Below are 25,279 nucleotides of genomic sequence, written 5' to 3' on the forward strand. Positions count from 1 at the left end.
AAGAAAAAACAGATCAGGCTACCAGCAGCTGTAGAGGCCCACCCGTCTCTATCTTGATAGTTTAAAAAAAAGGTTCCAATTCATGTGATCGCCTGTTGGTGCAAGGAAACCTTTTTTTGCACGATTTTGCATCTCATGATGTTTCATGCCAGACTCAAACTTGTGACTAGCATTTCATGACAAAGGTCTTGCAAAGAATGATGGGTAGAACTAAAAAGCAAGCTTTAGGGGTATATTATGCAGTTCTACTGGCCTGTGAGGAGCAAGAGATGACTACCAGAAAGAGGGATGGAGAGGAGCAGCTGAGCAGCAAAACAAGCCAGCAAGAAAGGAGTAGAAGAAAGCAGGCGAGCAGCCTTACGAGAAGCAAACACTTGCCTTGTGAAGACTGAATGAGAGATACAGGCGAAGAGGTAAGAAAGGAATCTGGGAAAAAATGAAAAAAATGAACTCCTGTTCAGTGTACTGTATGACAAAAGCATTCAAATAAGCAATTAATTATGCAAACTTATTACTTATTCAACTTTATGTGCTACACAAAGCTACCATAGTATCACAACATTTACCATGCAGGTTGAACCCTAACTAAAACAGACCACACTTTACAACACTGACTTACTGTTTCTGCCTCGTGGTGCAATGCATGACACAGCAATATTACGTGAACTACATTCCCTGTGCTGCAGTTTAACAGCTAAAAAGACAACTTTAAACATCAAGTATAAGTTTCTTGAAAGCAAAAATTACAGTAATCAATTCTTCCCCTCTTGAATATGGAATTTGCACTGCTGATCAGCAAATTAAAAGGTTCTTTGATGACGTAACTTGTGACAAAATTGACCTTTAAATGTTTAAAATCTGATGACAAAGGAGGGAAGTCAGGCTAAATCTTACTGGCGTTTTAGCAAACTAAAATATTTTTTTAAATGGCATAAATGGTGATGAAATTAAAGTTTATAGCTAAAAAAACAAATGACAAGTCAACCTAAATCTGACTAGACTATACATGTGGAGTCATCAAGGGTGCATGGAATTTTGTTTTTGGAGGGGGGCTTTCGAGACAAGATTTTTTTTATCCAGAGTCAGGTTGCCGTTCCATAAGCACGTCAGTTGGAGTGGACATTAAATATTTTTCTTTTTGTTGCGAGGAATGTGTGTGTGTGTCACATTGACTCAGGGGTGTGTAGCATGTGGACGTGGTACAGGATCTGCAGGTTGGGGTTGGTGCACCCTTGTGGAGCAGCATTCCTTGTTTTGAGCTCATAAGGCGGTTTACCCTCTTATATACCACACCTGCAACATAAACTGTGAAAATGGAACATCCATGGCCACTATTCTTAAACTTATGTGACAGTTATCAACTAGCTTGCTCTCCCACTGAGGGCTCTTTGACTGCGTCAGTGACCTCAGTGATGTGCTCAAAACAGGGCGGAGAAGTATTACAGGAAAGAGGAGGGGGAACCTAACAAGCCAAGAATGAAAAGCAGGAGGCTGAAAGAACGCCATATTCTGGCACCTGTCTATATCCAATTTATCAGTTGCCTCTTTATAGGCAGTGCTTGTGCAACAAGATTCCACTACTGCAGTAAAAACCCTGCATATTATTACATAATAGTATCTCTATCTGCATTAAATTAGTCAAAAGTAATCTGGGATACTTAAACTCACATGACATTAACAAGTGTAACATTGCATGGCATAGTTTAGATTGATTCTGCTCCAACTCAAAGACATTCCCAAATCCTTCTGCATAATATTTTAATGCAGGTCAAAGTTAATTAAATTTTTACATTACACCAATAAAACACACCTGTGAGTCGCAAATGGTCTCTCGAGCCAGACTTTGGACACCTCTGTGCTAAAACCATATTGGGAATTTGCTATTGCACCCAACCATACTATTAGCTTTCACGTGAGCAGTTTTCTCCTAAGATTGCACACAGTCTCATAAAAGATGTAATTTGTACCAAACTTCCTCTGGTGATGCAAAGCCGTTGGAGAAATTAGGTCCTCATTTTAAAGTGTGCCACTTCCTCTGCGACTGGCGTCGCTCATCAGTGGCCACGTCCAGTCAAATGAGCTTGTTCCTATTCATGATGCAATTACTAGGTCATATAATAAAGAAACAATATTAAGTAATAAAGAATAAAGAAACAATATTAAGTATGCCCAATGTAGTCTTGAAGTGTTAGAATGGAGATATGTTTAGCTTGGTGGCGCCTTATGTTGTAAATGACACGTGAAAAGCTGCATTTTGGAATAATCCCCAATGAGAATGCGAGGGAGGGTCTTCAAAACTGTGTTTTGAAGAAACCCATTCAGCCGTGTTAGAACGGCGCAGCTTTGTTCAGTCAGCTGTCCTGGATTAAAGCCATTGTCATTCAGAAGACATTCAAGGAAAACAATTGCCACAGCTTTTAACATACAGACGCTTCTCTCTATTGCACCCACAATTAAAATTAGTAATGCAGCAAATTTTTGGCTTAACACTTCTCACCGGAACAATGATGCTGAAACCGGATGTTGTAATGTAAGCAGGAAGCATGCACTTATCTGGAGTGAAGGCAACATGTATGCAGTGGGGGCATACTTTAATATCCGACACCGTGCAATGTGGAAATATCAAGAGAGGGATCTTCTGCAAAGACGTTCTCCACGTCGGGTATAATCACCTGAAATCCAAACATTCCGATCGCAAGAAAAGAAAAGTACACCCCCGAAGAGTCTGTAGCGCCATTCAGTATTTGGCCTTTACATTATAATTTTTGTTTTATATTGTTGTAATACCATAATTGTGTGATTATTCTACTCTTTGAATAATTAATATTAATTTAAGCAATTGCAATGCCTTGATTTTAGGTAGGTTAGTACGCAGTCATAGCTATAATAAATGCAATTAAAAAAAATAATTTCATTATTTTGGTGTTTCGGTCTAAGTTTCCTCATGTTCGGTTTTTGTGTTGCAGCAAATAATTTTAATTTCTGTACATCCCTAATTAGAATAGATTGTGCATGCGTATCTCCTGGTGGAACAGCTGAGCCATGAAGGATGGCAGCTGCTTGTAAAGGAGGATCATATTACTAGTAAAGGAATACTACCTGACACTTGGCCATCAAGGTGGAACAATTAAAAAAAAACATTAATTCAACTTACATTTTGAAATATCTAAATTCAATCAAACACAAATGATGAATGAATTGTAAATATATGTTTATAATTGTAAAAGTAGTAAATAAATACCATTGAAACAGGTCATGTCCTAGATTTTGACAAACTATACTATATGAGCTACAGTAGAATGAGGCATTACATGCCACACCCAAGCAAGTGTAGCTGACTTCTATAACCACATTTGGAATGGTTTTTAGCCTTTCCAAAACACAAAAACATCAATCATGAAATTTAAAGGATGTTCGAGCAATAATGAAAATGCCACTCTAAACAATAAGTACTAGTAGACTACCAAAAACTATTTGATCATCCTTTACTTCATCCCAGCTCAACCGTGTAACCTGAAAAACCAGCATGAACGCGAAGACAACTCATTTAGAGGCAAATTACATTTCTCCTAATGAAAGGATCTTGTTGTGGGAGTGTCATCACTCATGACACATCTAGATAGCTGTGGCTTTAAGAGATGCCGCCTTTATTGGCACTTGCGCTGTAATTCATCTGCAGTGCATGCCACACAGCTCAATTAGACCCACGCCCAAAACAAAAATGTCATCAAAAAATGTGCACTAGGATTGGATGGTTGTTATTCATTTTGTGGGTCGCTACTATTGTAAGCATTACGGTTACGCTAATTAGGTGAACTGCGTGCAAGCTGCATGCAAGCTTGTATTGTTGCAAACAGTAACGCACATTGGCAACAATTACACACAATGTGTCTGAATACTGACACATTGGTATAATGTTTTGTCAAATGTGTAGTCAATAAAAGCCATACAATGGCCACGCACTGTTCGACAGACAAAAATAAAAGCGCAACGGCTTTTGTAGGCTCGACGACAACATATACATTAGTCCAACAATAGACATCGCTAAAAAAAAAAAGAAGAGATTGGTGTCAGAATGCAACGTGTTTAAAAATGATGTCTCACCGGTTGGCTTTGATTCCTTCGAAGCAGAATTTTGTCCATCTCCCAAGCCCTGTGACGACGAGATCTGGGCGGACTGAGTCATTGGATCCATAGTGAGCTCGCAAGGCGGCGGCGATAAAAGGCAGATGAAATGTCACGGGTCTCAGTCAAAGTGGTCTCGAAGAGAATCTTCCTTAGATAGAGAGGAAGACTTCTGCTTTTCCCACCCCCAGAAAAGCAAAGGCTTGGGTCTACACTTCACCGTGGCGTCCGACAAGTGAAAAGACTGAGAGGCAGGGAAAGAGGCGGTCTACGTGATGAAGGAGGGGACAACATGGCGGCGGAGAGACGTTCACGGAGGCATTCGAGAGTCAAACATTCCAGTACCCAACCCCTCGACATGATCACACGTCCACGATACTAAAAATATTGACTTAATTCAAGCATATTCACCATTTCACTCATACTAAGCATGTGTTTGGTAAAATTCCATAAACTACACATTTGTATTCGGTATGTCAATATTCTACACCGCTAAAGGAAACAAACCAGTACCAATATTGCTTTGCAACGCTATAATAGATTCATATTCATATTGTAATGAGTATTAAGTAAAAATTATATCTGGGTTCAATCCTGGGCTCGGGATCTTTCTGTGTGGAGTTTGTATGGTCTCCCCGTGACTGCGTGGGCATAGTCACACTTACTGGTGAACCGTGGGAGATTGTCATTTCACCTATTTGGGTTAAAAATATTTTTTGCAAACCAGTAATTATAAGCCGTAAATAATGTGCCGTTGTTGAGTGTCTGTGCTGTCGAGAGCTCGGCAGAGTAACCATGTAATACTCTTCAATATCAGTAGGTGGCAGCAGGTAGCTAATTGCTTTGTCATGATCACAATATGCAGACGACAGCGGGAGGCAGCGTGCAGGTCATAGGTGGATTAATGACCGGGCCTACCGGGCCCAGGCCCAGGGGGCCAGAGGCCCCAAGGGGCCAGGCCAACTTGGCCCCGCGGCCGCGACCCAAGCAAAACTACTTTTGCAAAAATAATAATCTTAAGCCCCAAGGGGCCAGGCCAACTTGGCCCCGCGGCCATGATCCATAGAGGGTAAGAGGCCCCAAGGGGCCAGGTCAACTTGGCCCCGCGGCCGCGACCCACAGAGGGCCAGAGGCCCCAAGGGGCCAGGCCAACATGGCCCCGCGGCCATGATCCATAGACGGTCAGAGGCCCCAAGGGGCCAGGCCAACTTGGCCCCGCGGCCACGATCCATAGAGGGTCAGAGGCCCCAGGGGGCCAGGTCAACTTGGCCCCGCGGCCACGATCCATAGACGGTCAGAGGCCCCAAGGGGCCAGGCCAACTTGGCCTCGCGGCCACGACCCACAGAAGGCCAGAGGCCCCAAAGGGCCAGGCCAACTTGGCCCCGCGGCCGCGAGCCACAGAAGGCCAGAGGCCCCAAGGGGCCAGGTCAACTTGGCCCCGCGGCCACGATCCATAGAGGGTAAGAGGCCCCAAGGGGCCAGGTCAACTTGGCCCCGCGGCCGCGACCCACAGAGGGCCTGAGGTCCTAAGGGGTCAGGCCAACTTGGCCCCGCGGCCATGATCCATAGAGGGCCAGAGGCCCCGAGGGGTCAGGCCAACTTGGCCCCGATCCATAGAGGGTCAGAGGCCCCAAGGGGCCAGGCCAACTTGGCCCCGCGGCCACGACCCACAGAGGCCCCAAGGGGCCAGGCAAAATTGGCCCCGCGGCCATGATCCACAGAGGGCCAGAGGCTCTCAATCATTATTATCAAAGCTAATTCTCAAATTGGATGGATCACACAACCTCACTCACATATTCTTTATCAATTATTAAAGGTTGTTTCTGAATTTTGATCACAGAACTTAATGCAAATATTCTTGATTGATTGACAAAGCTCATTCTCAAATTTTGATTACACAACCTTACTCTGACAAATTATCATTATCAAAAAGCTCTATCTCGAATTTGGATCACAGAATCTCACTCAAGTATTCTTAGCTGTGCCCCTCCCCCATCAAGTCTTTCATAAACCGGTCTGTTCTTTTAGAATCTCCTCATTTGGTATTTTGAACTCGTGAGAGACTGCTCAAAATTTGGTTTCCTTTCCCTCAGTTCAGACTCAGAGATAATTTGAAATCATTCAACAAGAAGTTTAACGCGCGCACACACACACACACACACACTTGAGTTGAGCATTACTTGGAAATTCTTATATTTTCCATTTTGCTGTTATTATCAGCATCTTCCCATTTTGTCCTTTTCTTTCGAGAAAGTTTACAGTCTGACATTTGTCACTGCTGTCAGTTAATAACTTTTTGGTCTTTGACCCATTTTGTCATTTTCTCGATTCGATCGTCACTGACCACTCTCTCCTGTCTGGCAGACATCGTTGCTGCCATCATAGCTAGCAAGCTGCCTGCAGCGGGTCATCCCTATGTTCCCCGTCCCTATGTTACCCGGGTCCTATGTTCCCCTCTACCGGGGAACTAAGGACCCTTTTTAAAAAAAAGGGTTCTATGTTCCCCGCTGCGGGGAACGTACAACACTTTTTCCAGAAAAGGGTTCTATGTTCCCCGCTGCTTCCAATGCGCGACTAAGTAAGACGCACGCAGACACGCATGACAGAGACGCGTTTAAGTTGTCGAAGGAAGGAAGTTCGCGTTTGAGTTGCTCTATCTGCTGCCGCACGCCCTGTGACAGGTTAGGTTTAGGGATGGTTTTGGTCAGGTCACAATTTCGCCAAAAAAGTGCTCCACAACGCCCTGTGACAGGTTAGGTTTAGGGATAGTTTTGGTCAGGGCACAATTTCGCCAAAAAAAAGTGCTCCACAACGCCCTGTGACAGGTTAGGTTTAGGGATGGTTTTGGTCAGGGCACAATTTCGCAATTTCGCCAGATACAATGCAGGGAACATAGGACCCTTTTTTAGAAAAAGGGTCCTAAGTTCCCCGGTCGCATACAAAGACCCAGGAACAACCGGGGAACATAGGACCCGGGGAACATAGGACCCGGGGAACATAGGCACGCTCCCGCCTGCAGATAGCAACATTTTGGTGTCCTTTGGGAAAATATTTAGAAAGAAGACAAAAGTACACACAGTTGTACAACTATTATCTTTATGATCTTTTTTTGTTAGTTTCTCTGTTACTGTGTGTGGCCAATTAAGCGACTTTTGGCCATACCTGGCTGGTGACATTTAGCGACTTTCTGGTTGATGTTAAGATTAATAATAGCAACAGTTCTCTTCATCTTAATGCAATTTATTGTGTCTGTCTCTCCACATTTTGCCATTAGGTACTTTGAGCTCTTGTTGGTCAGTCACTCTAAGGTACATTGTTGCTGCCATCATAGCTAGCAAGCTGCCTGCAGATAGCGACATTTTGGTGTCCTTTGAGAAATATTAAGAAAGAAGACAAAAGTACAAGACATTGTACGATTACTATCTTTTTAAAATTATTTGTTTCACTGTGTGATTGACCGACTTTGCCGCTAGATTTCGCGTCTTTTGGCCATACCTGGCTAGCGACTAAAAACATCATTTAGCGACTTTTTGGTTGTGAAGATAAGTGGTAAAAGCAGATCTTCCTGTTGGTCTTCCCACATTTTGCCATTTGGTACTTTGCACTCTTCTTGGTCACTCCAAGGCATTTGTCCCTGCCTTCAGCTAGTCACTTGGCTCTTTTGGAATATATTTCACTGTAATTGGCTCTCTCTCTCTCTTTCTCCTCAGTACAAATCAGCCTGTTCCCTTGCCATTCATCACTGACCACTCTGCTCTCCTGTCTGTCAGACATTATTGCTGCTTGCAGATAGCTTGGGGTCCTTAGAGAAAATATCAGAAGAGAAAAGTACACAATTATCTTAATTATCTTTTTTATTCAGTCAGTCCTTCAGTGAGTCCCAGTGTGTTGGCGATTAAGCAACGTTGGCATTCAATTAGCGACTTTTGGCCATACATGGCTGGCGACTCAAAAAACTAGAAAAAAAGTACAAAAAGTTGTACAATTAATATCTTTATTATCCTTAATTCCCCTGAATCCTAGAGTGTGTTGCAATTAAGCAACTTTGCTGCTAGGTTTAGCGACTCTTGTTTTGGGCATACCTGGCTAGCGACTACAAACATTATTCAGCAACTTTTTGGCTGTTAAGATTAACGTTAATAAATTAAATCCTAATACAATTTATTGTGTTGGTCTCGCCATCTTGCTATTAGGTACTTTGAATTCTTGTTGGTCTCTGCTAAGGTATCTGGCTGTTGTCTTTGCCTTCAGTTAGTCACTTGGCTCTGGAATATATTTAACTGTACTTGGCTCTCTCTTTCTCCTCAGTACAAATCAGTCTGTTCCCTTGCCATTTAGACATTTTCTTGATTGGATCATCACTGACCACTCTGCTCTCCTGCTGTCTATCAGACATTGTTGCTCCCATCATAGCTAGCAAGCTGCCTTGGTGTCCTTTGTGAAAATATTTAGATAGAAGACTAAAGTGCACAAAGGTGTACAATTATTATCTTTTCAAAATATTTGTTTCACTGTCAGTGTGATTGACCGACTTTGCCGCTAGATTTCGCGTCTTTTGGCCATACCTGGCTAGCGACTGAAAACATCATTTAGCAACTTTTTGGTTGTGAAGATAAGAGGTAAAAGCAGATCTGCCTGTTGGTCTTTCCACATTTTGCCATTTGGTACTTTGCACTCTTGTTGGTCACTCCAAGGCATTTGTCCCTGCCTTCAGCTAGTCACTTGGCTCTTTTGGAATATATTTCACTGTAATTGGCTCTCTCTCTCTTTCTCCTCAGTACAAATCAGTCTGTTCCCTTGCCATTTAGACATTTTCTTGATTCGATCATCACTGACCACTCTGCTCTCCTGCTGTCTATCAGACGAATCAGTTGATTCTCTGCTCTCAATTGTCTATGCTAGTAAGCTGTTATTCTCTGCTTTGGAGTGTTGATGCTGGGTTGCTAGTTTTCTAAATCACCTCACACACTTGAAGGAAGCAGCACCGATTATAAACACACAAACAAACTCACACACACACACACACACACACACACACACACACACACACACACACACACACATAGTTGGTTTATCTGTTGTGATAGGCAAAGAGCCAATGTGCAAAGAAAGAAGGGAAATATGGATCATAAACGTTTAAGTGGAGGAGCTAGAAAAAAAATTCAGCAAGAAAAGAAAAAAAAGGAATCAGTTTTACTTGAGAGTGTTCCAAATATCTCCAGCTTCTTCAGTACAAAGACATCTGCTGAAAGCAATTCTATAAATGCTACTGCAAATTCAGCTAAGGTTAGCAATGCACCTGAGCTAGCATGTAGCTCCCAAGATCCTGAGACCACTACAAGTGTAGACACTGAACCAAATGCTTCTGATGCTTATGATTCAACCAATTCAGCAGTAGCCAGTTGCTCGGATGAATGTGAGGTCACTGCACCTCTGGACAGCATAGAAAATGAGCTGAATCTTTCTTCAACACCATCTACAGTGACAACTCTACCTAGTGATCCCGCTAAATGGGCTGAGACCCTCACTGAGTCAATGAAGGAAGTTCTTATTCAAAGAGGTGCAAAATCATTTCACAACCGTCACAGCCATTATCCAGCTTCTGTGAGGAACAGTGGGCTAGGAGGCAAAACCCGATGCCTAAACAATGAACATTTTACTTCACACTTGCCCAATGGACAACGAGTACAAAGAGAGTGGCTGATGTACTCTCCCTCTACTGGTAATGTTTACTGCTTTGCATGCAAACTGTTTTCCCCAAAAACGCATTCTTTTGTGACAGGCTATTGTGATTGGAAACACTCAGAAAGATTTGGTGAACATGAGCGAAGTGCTGAGCACATAACCTGCATGCAAGCAGTCTTGAACCGCGCCAAAGGTGCCACAGTTGATGCAGACCTGTTCAAACAGTTTCAGGCAGAGAGCAGCTATTGGAGGCAGGTGTTACAAAGAGTTGTTGCAGTCATTAAATTCCTTGCAGAAAGGGGCCTTGCATTTAGGGGTAAAAATGAATCGTTAGGGTCTCCTCTCAATGGGAACTACCTTGGTATTCTGGAGGTCCTGGCTGAATTTGATCCCTTTCTAAAGGATCACATCAGAAAGTTTGGGCAGATGGGTCGAGGTAATACCTCATATCTGTCCTCCACCATTTGTGAGGAATTCATTGAATTGATGGGTGCAAAAACCAAACAGGCTATAGCAGATGAACTGCAAGCAAGCAAATACTACTCTATCATTGTGGATTCAACCCCAGATTTATCTCATGTGGACCAATTGACATTCATATTCCGTTTTGTTAGCAAAGAGGGCAGTGTTGTTGAACGCTTTGTGGGTTTTGAGCCCATTACTAGCCATACAGGTGAAAGTTTGGCTAACTGTGTCATGTCTGTGTTGGAAAATCTAGGGTTAGAGCTGTCAAATTGCAGGGGGCAGGCTTATGATAATGCCAGCAACATGTCAGGGAGGTATAATGGGTTGCAGGCTCACTTAAAGAAAAGCAACCCATTAATACACTATATTCCATGTGCAGCTCACTCTTTGAATTTGGTGGGAGTCAACAGCATTGACAGATGTGGAAATGAAGTCTCTAAGTATTTTGACTTGATTCAGTCTATTTACAACTTCACAACTGCATCCACACACCGATGGGACAGGGTATTTGGCAATTCCAACATAGATCTCACACTTAAAGCTTTATCCAACACGCGTTGGAGTTGCCGTGCAGAATCTACCAAAGCACTGTGGCAGAACTACAGTAAAATAAAAGCAGCACTACAGGTTATTTCCACTGATGACACAGAGAAACGAGACACACGAACTGAAGCTGACAGTCTAGTGCGGAAGCTGGATTCACTTGAGATGGCCTTCATGGCAGGCTTTTGGGACACTGTTCTGTCCAGATTTCAGGCCACAAGTCTGCAACTTCAAAAAGCAGACATGGACCTTGGTACAGCAGTTAGATTGCTGGAATCTCTGCGCACCTTTGTTCTCTCCCAAAGAGATCTATTTGATCATTTTGAGCAGAAAGCCTTAAACATGTTGGGTGGCACCCCATCTTACAGGGCTGAACGGACGAGGAAACGTAAAAAGTTTGCTGATGAATCAGCATCCCCAGATGTTGTGCTTGAGGGAAGGCAACTGTTTCAAATAGAGACATTTATTGCCTCTATTGATCAACTGAGTTCAAGCCTTAATCACCGTCTGGAGGCCTACAAACATCTGAACAATTTGTTCAGTGTCCTTTTCTCTTTGGATACAGAGTCCAATGCTTCAGTCCTTCACAAGGCCAAGATTCTCACTGAATCATACCCATCTGACCTCAATGAAAGTCTTGGACAGGAGCTTATACAGTTCAAATCTTTTATACAGCTCAACAACACTGATGAGGAGAGGACCCCTTCAGGACTGCTCAAAACAATAATACATTTTGGACTACAGCCTACGTTTCCTAATACATACATTGCGCTACAGATTTTTCTCACTCTACCGGTCAGTAACTGTGAGGGAGAACGCTCATTCTCTCTTTTGTCAAGAGTAAAAAATGAGCTGCGCACAAGAATGACTCAGAAAAGATTAAATGCGTTATCTCTAATGGCAATTGAGAGTGAGCTGACAAGAGAGTTGGACTTCAATGATGTGGTGGATGATTTTGCAAAATTGAAAGCACGAAAGAAACCCCTTGCTTAAAGGTGCACTGTGTAAGATTTTTAGGTTATTTCCAGAATTCACCCATTCACTAATGTTAGGCTACCTGTTTTCATGAATACTTACCACCACCATAAAATTCTAAGTATCCATTATGACTTGGAGAATTGCACTTTTGCCATTTCTGGGAAGTGTCACCTGGATTGTGAAGATAGGATTGACTTTAGGCAGAAGCTTGGTGCTTTCTCTGGCAAACTGAACCTCAAGCTTCATTCTCTGCAGCTTTGCATTCTTGTGCAGACTTTCATCCACAAGGAACTTTTCAACTTCCCCACTATCGTGAAGGGGCCATCAAAAGATTTCAGTGTGTCCAGCATGTCTAGTCTCTTACTCTCCTTTCTTTGAGCCATCTCTTGTTTCTCATCTGCCCTACTCTCGAATTTTGCCTTCATGAATTTACTCCAGTTGAGTTCAACCTCCCTTTTTGCTTGTGCTGCTGCCTTGAAACCTCTGAAGCTCCTGGCTCTTCTGTAAAATTATTGACCTATTGACTGCGTTCAGTGTGCCCAACTTCTTCAGTTTGTAGTCCACCTTGCCACATTGTCTCTCCATCCCAATGTTGTGCACAGGGGTGCCATCAATGTTACTAGCCTGTTCACTGACAGGGTCCATTGGGAAGGTCTCCTCATCCATCCTCTGCCTGGCCAGGACAGTCTTCAGATGGGGCAGCATGAGATCTGTCAGCTGCTTCACTTCATCCAAGTATTCGGCAGCCACGTCTGACACTGAGTTCAGGACATGTCCAGTGCCTGTCCAGCCACTATAGCATTCTTGGAAATGGGCTATCTTGACCTGCATGCAGCCCTTGTACCATGAACTGGCCTACACCTTTCTTTGTGGTGCTCTCCGATGCATGTTATCATTTTACCTTTCTCCTTCTCCTCAAGCTTAACCACAAATAGATACAGACTTTGAGCCTCAATTTGCTGCACAGCTGCCGTTATGCCAATGTGTTTTCCTAAGATATTATTTTATTTTTAATGATAGAAGGGAGGAAAAGGGGGCAAAAATCATGTCCGATTTAGTTTTTTGGGTGGGTTGGGGGGTTTATTTCATGATAGCTACCAACTTCCAATACATAATATCTCTCAAATGACCCAATGCACCATCACTGAAGTGGGCGTAATCATTTTCAAAAATGTTTATTTTTAGGCCATTTATCCCCTCCCCCTGTGTCTGTGTGAAACCTGTGCTTGTCAGTGTCTGTGTGGTATACCTAATAGTGTGTGTGCAGTATGTGCACTCTTCTGTACAGTACAGTGTGCATGTCTGTTCACAGTATACAGTATTTCTTGCATAGTGCGTGCGTGTGTGTGCGCCCACACGCGCGGGGGGTTGAGGGGCCAAGACCATGTCAGGCCCAGGGGGCCAAAATTTCTTAATCCGCCCCTGGGTATCTAATGCTTAAACCAAAAATAAACAGAAGGTGAGTGCCGCTACGAAAAGGCATTGAAGCTTAGGGATGGCTATGCAGAATGAAACTAAAACTGAACTGGCAAGTGAAGAGAAACAGAATGCTGGACGACAGCAAAGACTTACTGTGGAGCAAAGACATCCACAAAGTACATCTGAACATGACATGACAATCAACAATGTCCACACCAGGAAAGAAAAAAACAACTGAAATAGTTTTAATTGCAAAAACTAAGCAGGTGCGGGGAATAGCGCTAAGGGAAGAAATGAAACTACGACGTTAAAATACCAACAAAACAGGAAAAGCCACCAACCAAAGACTATAAAAATGGGACCCATAACCTCCCTGCTTGGCACTCAGCAACAAAGGGTTGGAGTTGGGGGTTAAATCACCAAAATGATTCCCGGGCGCGGCGCCGCTGCTGCCCACTGCTCCCCAAGGGGATGGGTCAAATGCAGAGGACAAATTTCACCACATCTAGTGTGTGTGTGACAATCATTGGTACTTTAATCTTAATCTTAATCTTAAAATAGGAGCGCTAGACAAGAACTAAAACACGACACACTGGAAAACACCCAAAAAAACCTCTAAATAAGTCACGGTGTGATGTGACAGGTCGTGATGTGCTCAGTGGACCTTGTGGTTAGAGTGTCCGCCCTGAGATCGGTAGGCCGAGTCATACCAAAGACTATAAAAATGGGACCCATTACCTCCCTGCTTGGCACTCAGCATCAAGGGTTGGAATTGGGTGTTAAATCACCAAAATTATTACCGAGCGTGGCTAACGCTGCTGCTCAATGCTCCCCTCACCTCCCGGGGGGTGGAACAAGGGGATGGGTCAAATGCAGAGGGTAATTTCACCACACCGTGTGTGTGTGTGTCAATCAATCAATCAATCAATGTTTATTTATATAGCCCTAAATCACAAGTGTCTCAAAGGGCTGCAGAAGCCACAACAACATACAGAGCCCATGTGTGACTATCATTGGTACATTAAATTTAACTTTGACAGAACACCTACTTTGAGACAAGAGCTATATAGTGATGCATGCTTGGTTATGGTTTGAATTAATATGCAACAATCGCCAGAACAACCTTTTACTGTCAGTATCAGCTGCTGAGTTTTATTTTTTTCTGCTGGTGGTGTGCCTCCGCATTTTTTTAATGAAAAAAATGTGCCGTGGCTCAAAAAAGGTTAAAAAAAACACTCGCCTAGTGTGTGAATGTGAGTGTGAATGTTGTCTGTCTATCTGTGTTGGCCCTGCGATGAGGAGGTGACTTGTCCAGGGTGCACCCCGCCTTCCGCCCGAATGCAGCTGGGATAAGCTCCAGCACCCCCCGCGACCCCAAAGGGAAAAGCGGTAGGAAATGGATGGATGGATATATCTGGTGAATTATTTTACCCATGGCGTTTTCCCTTATGTGATGTATACTTCCCAGTTGTCTGGCGTCCTCTAGTGGTCACATTCTCCCTGCAGTGTCAGGCAGCAAGCAGGGGTCAGTGTTGCTCAGCTCTGACGCTGTAGGGCGATTCTCTCGTTGTCTGTGGTAAACATCCCATCTTCGACTTCAACTACAAGCTTCAGGACTTTGGACCGTCGTTACAATGGCAGGTAAAAAAAAAAAAACACGTTCTCTTTGTCACGTTTTCACAAACTTTATAAGTCGCAAAACGGATGTTTACCCTTAATTGATGAACTCCAGATGTCTTGCTAACTTCCGCTGGAAAGGGGATTGCAACACTTTTTTTGTGCAGCTTTCAAATGAGGCAAAAATGGCGAAACGGAGGTATTTTTTGGACTGTTTTAGATGAAGTGCGAGAGCTGGAGTCCAACCAGAACCCACTGGTGACAGTCAGCTTTCGGAGAGACGGCAACAGGAAGCAGAAGTACCTGGAGGCTGAACCAAAAGCTCTCGGGGTCTGTGCATGTGCAAAATGCATGCTTTGGTTTTGCTTTAATACAGTGGTTCTCAAACTTTGTTCACCGAGTACCACCATAGATAGATAGGTCTTTATTGTCATTGCACAAGTACAACGAAACTTTAAAACCAACATTAAAATGCAGTAACATAGTAGGCCTAAGTCATACTTACCAACCTTGAGACCCCCGATTTCGGGAGGTGGGGGCGTGGTTAAGAGGGGAGGAGTATATTTACAGCTAGAATTCACCAACTCGAGTATTTCATATATATATATATATATATATATATGAAATACTTGACTTTCAGTGAATTCTAGCTATAAATAGATATCATACTTGCATACTTGCCAACCTTGAGACCTCCGATATCGGGAGGTGGGGGCGCGCGTGGTTGGGGTGGGGGGCGTGGTTAAGAGGAGAGTATATTTACAGCTAGAATTCACCAACTCAAGTATTTCATACATACACACATACATACATATACACACATGTATGTATATATATATATATATATTTTTTTTATTATACCGGGAGTTTGTCGGGAGAAAGTTTCTGCCAAATTTTCTCCCAACAAACTCCCGGTATTCAGCCGGAGCTGGAGGCCACGCCCCCTCCAGCTCAATGCGGACCTGAGTGGGGACAGCCTGTTCTCACGTCCGCTTTCCCACAATATAAACAGCTTGCCTGCCCAATGACGTCATAACATCTATGGCTTTTAGAGAGTAGAGTGCACAACTGCGCACCCAACAAGGAGACGAAGCAGAAGAACGAGGAAGTTACAGACATGGCGAAGCCGTCGACGATCAAGATGAAGAAATACGCTTGCAAGTTCCAAAACGAATGGAAACAAGAATTTCAGTTCATCCAGGACAGTTCGAAGGGGAAGGTGTATGTTGCCTGTACATTTTGTAGAACAGACTTCTCCATTGAACACGGTGGCCAAAATGATATACTCAGTCATGAACGGAGAAGTTAAACAAGACAATACTGCCATCTACTGGATAGCTTCCGGGACACTGAAATTCAAGTATTTCTTTTATTTATATGTATGATAAAATAAATATACACACATATATATATATATATATATATATATATATATATATATATATATATATATATATATATATATATATATATATATATATATGTATGTATATATATATGAGAAATACTTGAGTTGGTGAATTCTAGCTGTAAATATACTCCCATATTAACCACGCCCCCGCCCCCAACCCCACCCCCCACCTCCCGGTATCGGAGGTCTCAAGGTTGGCAAGTATGATATATATATATATATATATATATTTATTTTATTATATATATAAATAAAAGAAATACTTGAATTTCAGTGTTCATGTATTTACACATATACACACACAACACTCATCTACTCATTGTTGTACTTGAAAGTACAATGCAATACAATTCCGGGGCAATGGCACCTATCAAATACACAGTAATGAAAACACAGTTGTTCTACTAACTGTACTGTGCTCGCTGGTTACTAAAAAAAAACAAAACACTTACCTTTCACTATTTGAGTAGCCTTTGTTCTGCCATTTGCGTACTGGCGAGCGATCTCTGAATCCGGGAACATATATTTCACGGATTTGTTGAAGACATCCACAAATGTGAATGTGATGTTGCTTCCAGCTATCAGCATAGCCATCTTTGTCTCGACATAAGTTACACCATCGGGTCTCCATTTAGCGAGGTGGCCCATAATACTGGGCTGTGAACGGTGCTGCGCTGCGGACGCTTTGTGCTTCGCTGACCGTTCATGACTGAGTATATCCGTTCGGCCACCGTGTTCAATGGAGAAGTCTGTTCTACAAAATTTACAGGCAACATACGCCTCCCTCTTCGAACTGTCCTGGATGAACTGAAATTCTTGTTTCCAATCATTTTGGAACTTGCAAGCGTATTTCTTCATCTTGCTCGTCGACGGTGTCGCCATGTCGTTCTTCTGCTTCGTCTCCTTGTGTGCACACACTGGACTCAGGTCCGCATGGAGCTGGAGGGGGCGTGGCCTCCAGCTCCGGCTGAATTCCGTGAGAAAATTTCTTCCGGGAGGTTTTCGGGAGAGGCGCTGAATTTCGGGAGTCTCCTGGAAAATCCGGGAGGGTTGGCAAGTATGGCCTAAGTATTCATTGAAAACAAGGCAGAGGTTTTATTTCACAAGTATATATACTATTTTTGGCCACTATAGCATTAACAAACAACAATGATACTCCATATACATTACATATTTGCAGACGTCTTTGGGATACCACTAGATGAAGCCTGTGTACCACTAGAGATGCGCATACCAGTTTTAAAATTACTGCTTTATTTAATTAATTGTATTGTTACATCTTGGTTGCAGATAACCCAAATCGGCATGAGTGTGTTTCAGATTACTTCTACAAGTGTGTTTCACCACCAAAACCTTGGCACAGATGGAAAAGACGTCATTTTCCTCATGTTATCCCTTCTGGTAAGTCAGAGAATTATCACATTGGATGTATACATAAGTGACCTCTGGTCTTACATTAAAATAAACCAGCTTGCAAAATACATTTTGAAATGGTTGGTCCTTGAGTACTTTATTACCATTACTTATTGTAATTTATAACATTGGTATGCTCGTACAACACTTAAAACCTTTAGCATAGCTGTATGTGCAATTAAATTATGGAATGGACTAACCAAATAAATCGAACAAAGCACCAATATGATTCAGTTTAACAGACTGTTCATACTACAAGTGTTCACAAAGTACACAAAACAAGAATTATGATTTTTTTTTAATTGAGACAAATATTTATGTATTTAATATTAGTTTGCTTACTATGGTATATTATTTATTTGTTCAGTGTTCTGTTACAGAGAACAAGGAAATTGGATAAAATTGCTATGGTAGGAAAAGGGAATAGGATTATATAAACTCTGCTTCTTCCTACTCCTTTTCGGATGTGCTGTAATGAAACAACTGGAATTGTGTGATGCATTACATTGTATCGTATGCATGTTCGAAATAAACTGAAACTGAACCGAACTGAAATTAATGTAATTGAATGTCTAATTTTTGTCCTGACAGGTGGTTATAGCTGGGAGTGTAGCTATAGCAGCAAAGAACCTCCACCTGCCTACGGTAAGTAGGTAATTTGCACATGTATCTGTTTTTTTGTATTACAGACAGTGGGAAATAAGTATCTTCTGATTTTGTAAGATTATCCCCGATCAAGTTCGAAAAAGTTTGACGCCATTGTATTATATACTTGTGTCAAGGAACTGATCTTATGTCCATGAAGTGGTTTAAGTTGGTAGGGGAACACATATTTATTTCCCCTCAATGAAATACAAATGAAAGTACTTCATAACCCATAACTCATATAATAATAATTTTGGAAATGTATTAAAAATAAAATAAAATTATCATATGTACATAAGTATATTCACAGCCTTTGCTAAATAATTTGGCAGCAATTACAGCATCAAGTCATTTTGAATACAATGCCACAAGTTTGGCACACCTATCTTTGGGCAGTTTCACCCATTCCTCTTTGCAGCACCTCTCAAGCTCCATCGGATTGGATGGGAAGTGTCGGTTTTCATCTAGGATGTCTCTGTATATTGCTGCATTCATCTTAGTCTAGTCAGGGAGGTGACCGAGAACCCGATAGCCACTGTGTCAGAGCTACAGCATTCCTCTTTGCAGAGAGGAGAACCTTCCAGAAGGACAATCATCTCTGCAGCAAAACAACAAATCAGGCCTGCATGGTATAGTAGCCAGACAGAAGCCCTTTCTTAGTAAAAAGTTTGCCAAAATGCACCTAAAAGACTCTCAGACCATGAGGAAAAAAATGATCTGCTCTGATGATGAGACAAAGATAGAACTCTTTGGCGTGAATGCCAGGCGTCATGTTTGGAGGAAACAAGGCACAGCTCATCACCAGGCCAATACCATCCCTACAGTGAAGCATGGTGGCGGCAGCATCATGCAGCACTCTAAAGAGGCATGCTGGATGAAAACTACTACTTCACATCCAAATTGAAGGAGTTTTAGAGGTGCTGCAAAGAGGAAAAATAGGCAGAGGAATGGGCGAAATTACCCAAAGATAGGTGTGCCAATCTGGTGGCATTGTACCAAGTTTGTATTAAAAGAACATTGCTGCCAGAGGTGTATCAACGCAGTATTGAGCAAAGGCTGTGAATACTTGGGTACATGTGATTTTTTTTGTTTTTAATAAATTTGAAAAATAAAAAATAATAATTTTCACATTGTCATTATGGGGTATTGTCTGTAGAATTTTGAGGACTTGAATGAATATATTCTATTTTAGAATAAGATTGTAAAATGACAAAATGTGAAGTGCTGTGAATACTTTCCAGATGCACTGTACAGTATGCTGCCTGGAACAAACTTTGCAAAGTGTTTTCTCGTTGTCAGCTGATGGCCTGCCTAGGGATGCAGATTGTGGCCTGCTTGGCCAGCTTCATTAACATAATCGTCCTACTGCATAATCTCGATCAGTATTCAACACACTGCTGGTACTACTCTCAAGGCAACCAGACCACTTACAAGAACGACTGCCATACTCTCGAGGTAAATTAGCACCGCCGTGACAATGTCAAGGTGTTTGGAGCACAGGTTATTGACCTGACTTCCTCTCTGTTCCTGACAGCGCACAAGGAATCACCTATTTGCAGAGAGCATGCTCATCCAGGTCACTTTGTTGGCCATATCAGTCACTCTGGCCGCTTATTGCTGCAAGGTGGTCAACTGCTGTGCACCGGCTCCCAAAATGGTGAGTCAAGAGTGGGTTTGTTAATTTGCTCGAAGAAAGAGAAATAGCATCTCCAATTTAGTAGTCATTTGTAAAAATAAAAAAAGTTATATTAAAAGATAATTCAAAAAAGAAAAGTGTCGGAAAAGGAGCAGGAAGAATATACTCGTATATAGTAATCTTAAAACAATACATAATCACCTGATTTATAACAATATTCAGTATATAAATTACATCCACATACAATAATAAACCCTCTCATCATTTTAGCAAATACACTTTGTTTAAATACATTACACCTTTAAGACCATTAGTTTCCTTCGGTTTGTTGTACTACGTAAAACATGTTCTTATATTTTTAAATTGTATGATGGTATTACCTGGTTTGATTTCTTCGTAAAATTGATTCCACAGAGTCACCACACAAACTAATGCATGTTAACGCAAGGCTACTTCAAACTCAATTTTACCCCTCAAATGATATTTTCCATCTCTATCTTTGAACATTTTGGGAATATTTGGTGGAAGTAGATTATTTTGAGCTTTGACTGTTATTTGTGCAGTTTTTTATTTCACCGGACCAAACAAGTTAATTATGTGTGATTTTACAAGCAGTACATTTGTGTGTCCCCAATTGTCAAAATTGTTTATTATTCCCAGTGCTCTTTTTCATAATGTGCCTAACTTTTAAAATGTGCTCTTGTATGTGTTTGTATATATATGGCAATAAGAGTGTACAATACAGTGTGTGTAATGTCTTATGGTTCAAGATGTTTGTTTTTCCTAAAATGTCAATACTTTTTGCTATTTCGCCACATATATTTTACATGAGGTTTCTTGCACAGTTTATGTTCTAAATGACACCCAAACATTTCAATCTGTGTATTATCAATTTCCATCTTTAACTTTAATTTGTACTTTCCGTTCTTGAACAACATGAATTAGGTTTTGTTCAAGTTTAGAGATTTATTTTTGTCAAACAAATATTTTAATGTATTAATTTCTTTCTCCAGCCGGTGATCACCTTGCAAAACCAACCTGCCGAGCAGTGAGGACGGACATCAATGAAAGATTTAGGATGTGCAAATGCATACCCTAACATGGCAATTTCAAGTGTTGCCTTCAGCCTCTGTGATCTTCCTGCCCTGCACCAAACTTTGAGGGCAGAGATCATAGCCAGTATACAATATATACCAACAATTCATATTTTTATATTCACAAAATTGTTGTTATTGTATAAGCTGATTGCTATCACCAATTTTTAACACTTTAAATACTCACTCTGTATTTTACTAACGCTACCTGAATAATATTTTGATTATTTTGTTTCTGTAAAACATGTATGAATTATTATGATCATTGGAATAATTGCAAGCCCATACCCCATCCATATGATTTGTTATTATGTAAAGGCTCAAGGACATGTATTCCTATTATGCTCGTTTTTTTTATGCTCAACTTCTTCCACATTTCTCAACCCATTCATTCAACTCCAACATTAAAATATTTAGCTCATTCCGGGCATACAGGCCTGGAAAAAAATCACACTTCTCACAAGTCCACGTTTCCTGACAAACTCCCATTAAAAAAATTAATGAACAAGTTTTTGGGTCACATTTCTTACTTCTATATTCCTCAATTTGCGGTTTTCCCAGAAATCTGAATTTTCCGGCCCAAAAAAATCCTATTGAAATAAATAGTATTTTTCCACCCCCACTTCTCAACCAATTCAGCATCAAAACATTCGGGCAATTTCCAATTTGTTGTACAGCATTTGAATTCAGTGTCAGTTCAATGGCATTCAAACATACATACTGAAATTGTCTTGTCTAGTTTCCTTCTCTAATTCATACATATTGTTACTTTAAAGCTTCATATTGACATCAAATACAACAAATTTTAAAGTGCATTAAAACACAATTAAAGGGGCCCTATTATGCATAACAAACTTTTTTTTTACCGATTGTTACTGATTTTGGGGTATTTGGGATCCCCATAAGTACCGAAAATGTGAAATCAAACCAGACATATTTATAAAACAATCTCGTCTTCTTCCGAACTTGCTCCAAAAAAGTAGTTTGGACTTTCAGACTGTAGTGACGTATTTTGCCTTAGTCACGTCAGCGGATATCTTCATGTATGGTAGAAGACCCGAAGAGCTTTGCACAAGTTTGCCATATTTATTCAGTTGTAGTCAAATTTCTTATTTTACCTCTGTCTTCTTGATGTGGGGCATACTGGCTTTTAAATGTGCAATTGCGCATGCATGCTAAAATCCTCCGTAGTTGCTATTTCTAATTCAAACTAGCGTTCACATAGTCTTAATTTATATCTGTCAGTAGATTTGATATGGAAGCGCTAAAAACTACAACGTGGCTGACGGGGTGGAGACGCAGTCAAAGGGGGCTAGGCCTGGAAGCGGATTTCGATAAGTAATTAAAACCGCCCACAAAACAACGCATTCTATAGAGACAGCCAAAATGCAGATCTGAAAAACATTATCAATGCAAAATTTGGAGCAAAGCACCCCAAGGAAGTGTTGTAAATGTAGGGGGAAAAAATCATAATAACGCCCCTTTAATATGCAAAACAACCATGGTTTTAAAAGATATTTCATGATCACAAGTATAAAAAATATATAATGGCATTTGATAGACATATTTATGTACAATGCATTCTGCATAAATTGGAGACAGGAGTCATTTCAGTTCATTTCTTCCATAGTTGATCTGCCCAGTGATTCTAAGGAAGACACAAAGTCTGCAATGAGAACGTGAAAAGGTCCCCTAATCTCAGCGATATGACTGTGTGGAAGACAAAGCTGAAGTACCTTACTTGGGATGCAGATGAAGTGAACTCCTCCAGGTCTCCTAAGCAGCCTTGTTTGAGGCGGATGAGAGTGCCCCACAGCATGGAGCGCCAGCAGGACGGGCACTTCCCCACCACGGGCAGGAGGTGTGATGGCTCCGCCTTCAGGAAGTGCTTGGCCAGGCAGATCACGTGGCTGCTCATCCCGCAAGACAGGCGGAAGCAGCGCAGCTTCTCGGATGTCTGAGGAGGAGGAGATTGAGAGGTCCCTTGGCAAATGTTCATTATATCAATCCAGACAGGAAATGAGTAAAGCAACCTACCTTGACTGGTCCTTTGCAAAGAAAACACCTGGAAGTCTCCAACTCGTCTTCAGGTTGCAACAGACCTTTCTTTTTGGCTCTCACGCCTCCGAAGACGACGGGAATGTGCAGAGGAGGCTGCAGACTGGCCTCAAAGTCCATCCTATACTCGGGCTTGAGCCAGCGGCACATCAGCGGGAGCCGGCTCCACGGCGCCACCCGCAGCATGTTGGAGACAACGCGCCAGTGGAACTGCAGGCTGGACTCTTTCCTGGTGCGACGGGAGATGTGGGAGAGACGCCTGGAGGAGTGAGGGTTCTGCCACGCCCACTCAAACTGACAAAACACCATGGCGACAGTTCGGTTCATACAACCATGAACTAATTGTCCCAAAAGCGACTCCATAGTTTATATTTCAGAAGGCTGTTTGCAACCTTTAAGGGCGCTAACTTTCCTCCCTGCATCTAAATGTGGACAAGACAGCGGATTTATTTTATTAATAAAATTGATCACATTTTGGAATTTGGATTAATCATGGTCAATCACAGGTGATTACTCGTTTGCATAATTGAAACTGGCTTTAAAAAGCCCCCAATATTTGTATACAAATGCAATTTTAATGACAGAATGTCATCCGGGAACATTTTTAAACATTTTACTTAGATGCATGTCATTTATTTGCACAAAATTTGGGAACAGTTTAATCTGAAGTTCTTTCAGGGTGTATTTTGGAGTGAACTTTGCGAGCGAGCACACCAGTCGGAGTCTCCGCACTCATTTTTGCACTGACGTATGCATTAATCCGATCACTGACCATATAGCGATTAAGGTATAGAAGAGCTTGTACAGTCAAGATAAATAAATGATTAATTTAAGTGTGTTCACGTGATTAATGTGATCATTTGTTTGTGATTAATCGCATGAGTTAACTCATTAATTTTGACAGCCCTAATAATTAGTAATGTGAAAAATAGACACTTTAAAATGTGTTCTGTTAAACCACTAATGGTAACATACGCTTGCAGCACGGCGTGTGCCTCACAATACAAAGGTCCTGGGTTCGATCCTGGGCTCTGAATCTTTCTGTGTGGAGTTTGCATGTTCTCCCTGTGACTGCGTGGGTTCCCTCCGGGTACTCCGGCTTCCTCCCACCTCCAAAGACATGCACCTGGGGATAGGTTGATTGGCAACACTAAATTGGCCCTAGTGAATGAATGTGGGTGTGAATGTTGTCTGTCTATCTATCTGTGTTGGCCCTGCGGTGAGGTGGCGACTTGTCCAAGGTGTAACCCGCCTTCCGCCCGAATGCAGCTGGGATAGGCTCCAGCACCCCCTGCCACCCCGAACGGGACAAGAGGTAGAAAAATGGATGGATGGTAACATAAGCTACCATAAGCTGGTGTTCTTACATGTTTGTAACTTTGAGCAAGTTTCATTTATTCGAATGGCTTCTGTCATAACATTGCAATTAACGATGCTTGACTAATCCCCATGTAACTTAACACAAATTCACTTACTCTCAAGGCAGCAATGTCAGAAGGAAAACCATGTATGATGAGGACCATCTCCCTAAACAAAAACAAAGGACAGCATGCAGAATATCAGCGATATCAGTGATCATTAGTAACGTACATAAAACAGTAGAAAGGTGCACAATACCATGGTCCTCTCCCACTAGTCCTCTTTGCTCCTCCTTTGTGTCGTCCAGCATTGTGTTGTACAATCCTGCGCTCAGGATTCACCGTGAAGCCAATGTATATTCTCCCTTTAAATTTAGGGTTGAGGCAGTAGAGCATATACACGCCATAGAAGCTCTCCACCTCAGCAACCATTGCTGCGGCGGGGGGGAACTACACTAAATCCCAGCACAAAACGTCATCGAGGCAACGATTTGAAAATATGCAACAGCTGAGTTGTCCGAATATTGTCACTTTTTGTGGCAAAGCCTAACAGAGTGACACCAGCATAGACACGACCATAACATTGTGCCGACCGTTTAAAACTGTCGCTGATTTTTTTTCTTCTTCTTCATGTGGCTTTCCGGCAGACTAGACGCCCATCGGCGTATTGCTGCCTCCCACAGTTCAGTTCAGGTATTACCACAGCTTATGCAGTTACACTTTCTGGTGCAGGCCAGTATTCCACAGGTAGTCCATGACTGCTTTCATCACTGCACTTTGATGTTCCTCAGGGTTCAGAATAATCCTCAGTGAGATGCAGGGCAACCCTGC

The 25,279-nt window shown here is 41.9% G+C and overlaps 3 protein-coding genes across 7 annotated transcripts in view; 1 reads left to right on the plus strand and 2 right to left on the minus strand.

Annotated features, from left to right (window-relative positions):
* rtn3 (reticulon 3) overlaps positions 1–4,419 on the minus strand; it is a 29,248-nt gene extending 24,829 nt beyond the window's left edge. The window contains exons 1-2 of one of the 3 annotated variants that reach the window (XM_062065032.1): positions 4,105–4,419; positions 379–426 (exon numbers count right to left, since the gene is read on the minus strand). In XM_062065032.1, coding sequence (XP_061921016.1) covers positions 379–426; positions 4,105–4,195 — 139 coding nt within the window. In that variant the 5' untranslated portion in view covers positions 4,196–4,419. The remainder of the gene's footprint in view (positions 1–378; positions 427–4,104) is intronic. The other 2 variants (XM_062065033.1, XM_062065034.1) reach the window with 2 other exon arrangements.
* On the plus strand, positions 108–21,533 carry LOC133661660 (membrane-spanning 4-domains subfamily A member 4A-like). Of its 2 annotated transcripts, none has more exons than XM_062065037.1 (8): positions 108–413; positions 14,685–14,857; positions 15,054–15,163; positions 17,535–17,645; positions 18,249–18,302; positions 19,602–19,757; positions 19,837–19,959; positions 20,952–21,533. In XM_062065037.1, exons 2-8 carry the CDS (start codon positions 14,851–14,853, stop codon positions 20,988–20,990), a joined length of 600 nt encoding a protein of 199 aa, XP_061921021.1. In that variant the 5' UTR covers positions 108–413; positions 14,685–14,850; the 3' UTR covers positions 20,991–21,533. The 2 variants fall into 2 exon arrangements, with proteins under 2 accessions (XP_061921021.1, XP_061921022.1); XM_062065038.1 differs by lacking the exon at positions 108–413 and adding an exon at positions 14,538–14,605.
* A 953-nt stretch (positions 21,534–22,486) lies between these two features.
* On the minus strand, positions 22,487–25,062 carry LOC133661658 (structure-specific endonuclease subunit slx1-like). 2 transcript variants are annotated; one of them, XM_062065036.1, is made up of 5 exons: positions 24,708–25,062; positions 24,566–24,617; positions 23,070–23,384; positions 22,774–22,989; positions 22,487–22,680 (listed from the first exon to the last, which is right to left on the minus strand). In XM_062065036.1, the coding sequence occupies exons 1-5, from the start codon at positions 24,878–24,880 to the stop codon at positions 22,648–22,650; spliced, it is 789 nt and encodes a 262-aa protein (XP_061921020.1). In that variant the 5' UTR covers positions 24,881–25,062; the 3' UTR covers positions 22,487–22,647. The 2 variants fall into 2 exon arrangements, with proteins under 2 accessions (XP_061921020.1, XP_061921019.1); XM_062065035.1 differs by having other exon boundaries at positions 22,769–22,989; positions 24,708–25,060.
* Between the last annotated feature and the right edge of the window lie 217 nt (positions 25,063–25,279).

This window comes from Entelurus aequoreus, linkage group LG12, assembly GCF_033978785.1.
Source record: "Entelurus aequoreus isolate RoL-2023_Sb linkage group LG12, RoL_Eaeq_v1.1, whole genome shotgun sequence".
NCBI classification, from domain to species: domain Eukaryota; kingdom Metazoa; phylum Chordata; class Actinopteri; order Syngnathiformes; family Syngnathidae; genus Entelurus; species Entelurus aequoreus.

What these genes read in the sequence shown, in the direction of transcription:
- LOC133661660 (XM_062065037.1), top strand. An exon ending in AGAACCTCCACCTGCCTACG is followed by an intron (nt 18,303 to 19,601) that starts GTAAGTAGGTAA and finishes TCTCGTTGTCAG; the next exon opens with CTGATGGCCTGCCTAGGGAT. An exon ending in ACGACTGCCATACTCTCGAG is followed by an intron (nt 19,758 to 19,836) that starts GTAAATTAGCAC and finishes TGTTCCTGACAG; the next exon opens with CGCACAAGGAATCACCTATT.
- LOC133661658 (XM_062065035.1), bottom strand. Translation starts at nt 24,880, where the DNA reads ATGGTTGCTGAGGTGGAGAGCTTCTATGGCGTGTATATGCTCTACTGC. An exon ending in ACTAGTGGGAGAGGACCATG is followed by an intron (nt 24,618 to 24,707) that starts GTATTGTGCACC and finishes GTTTTTGTTTAG; the next exon opens with GGAGATGGTCCTCATCATAC. An exon ending in TTTGCAAAGGACCAGTCAAG is followed by an intron (nt 22,990 to 23,069) that starts GTAGGTTGCTTT and finishes CCTCCTCCTCAG; the next exon opens with ACATCCGAGAAGCTGCGCTG.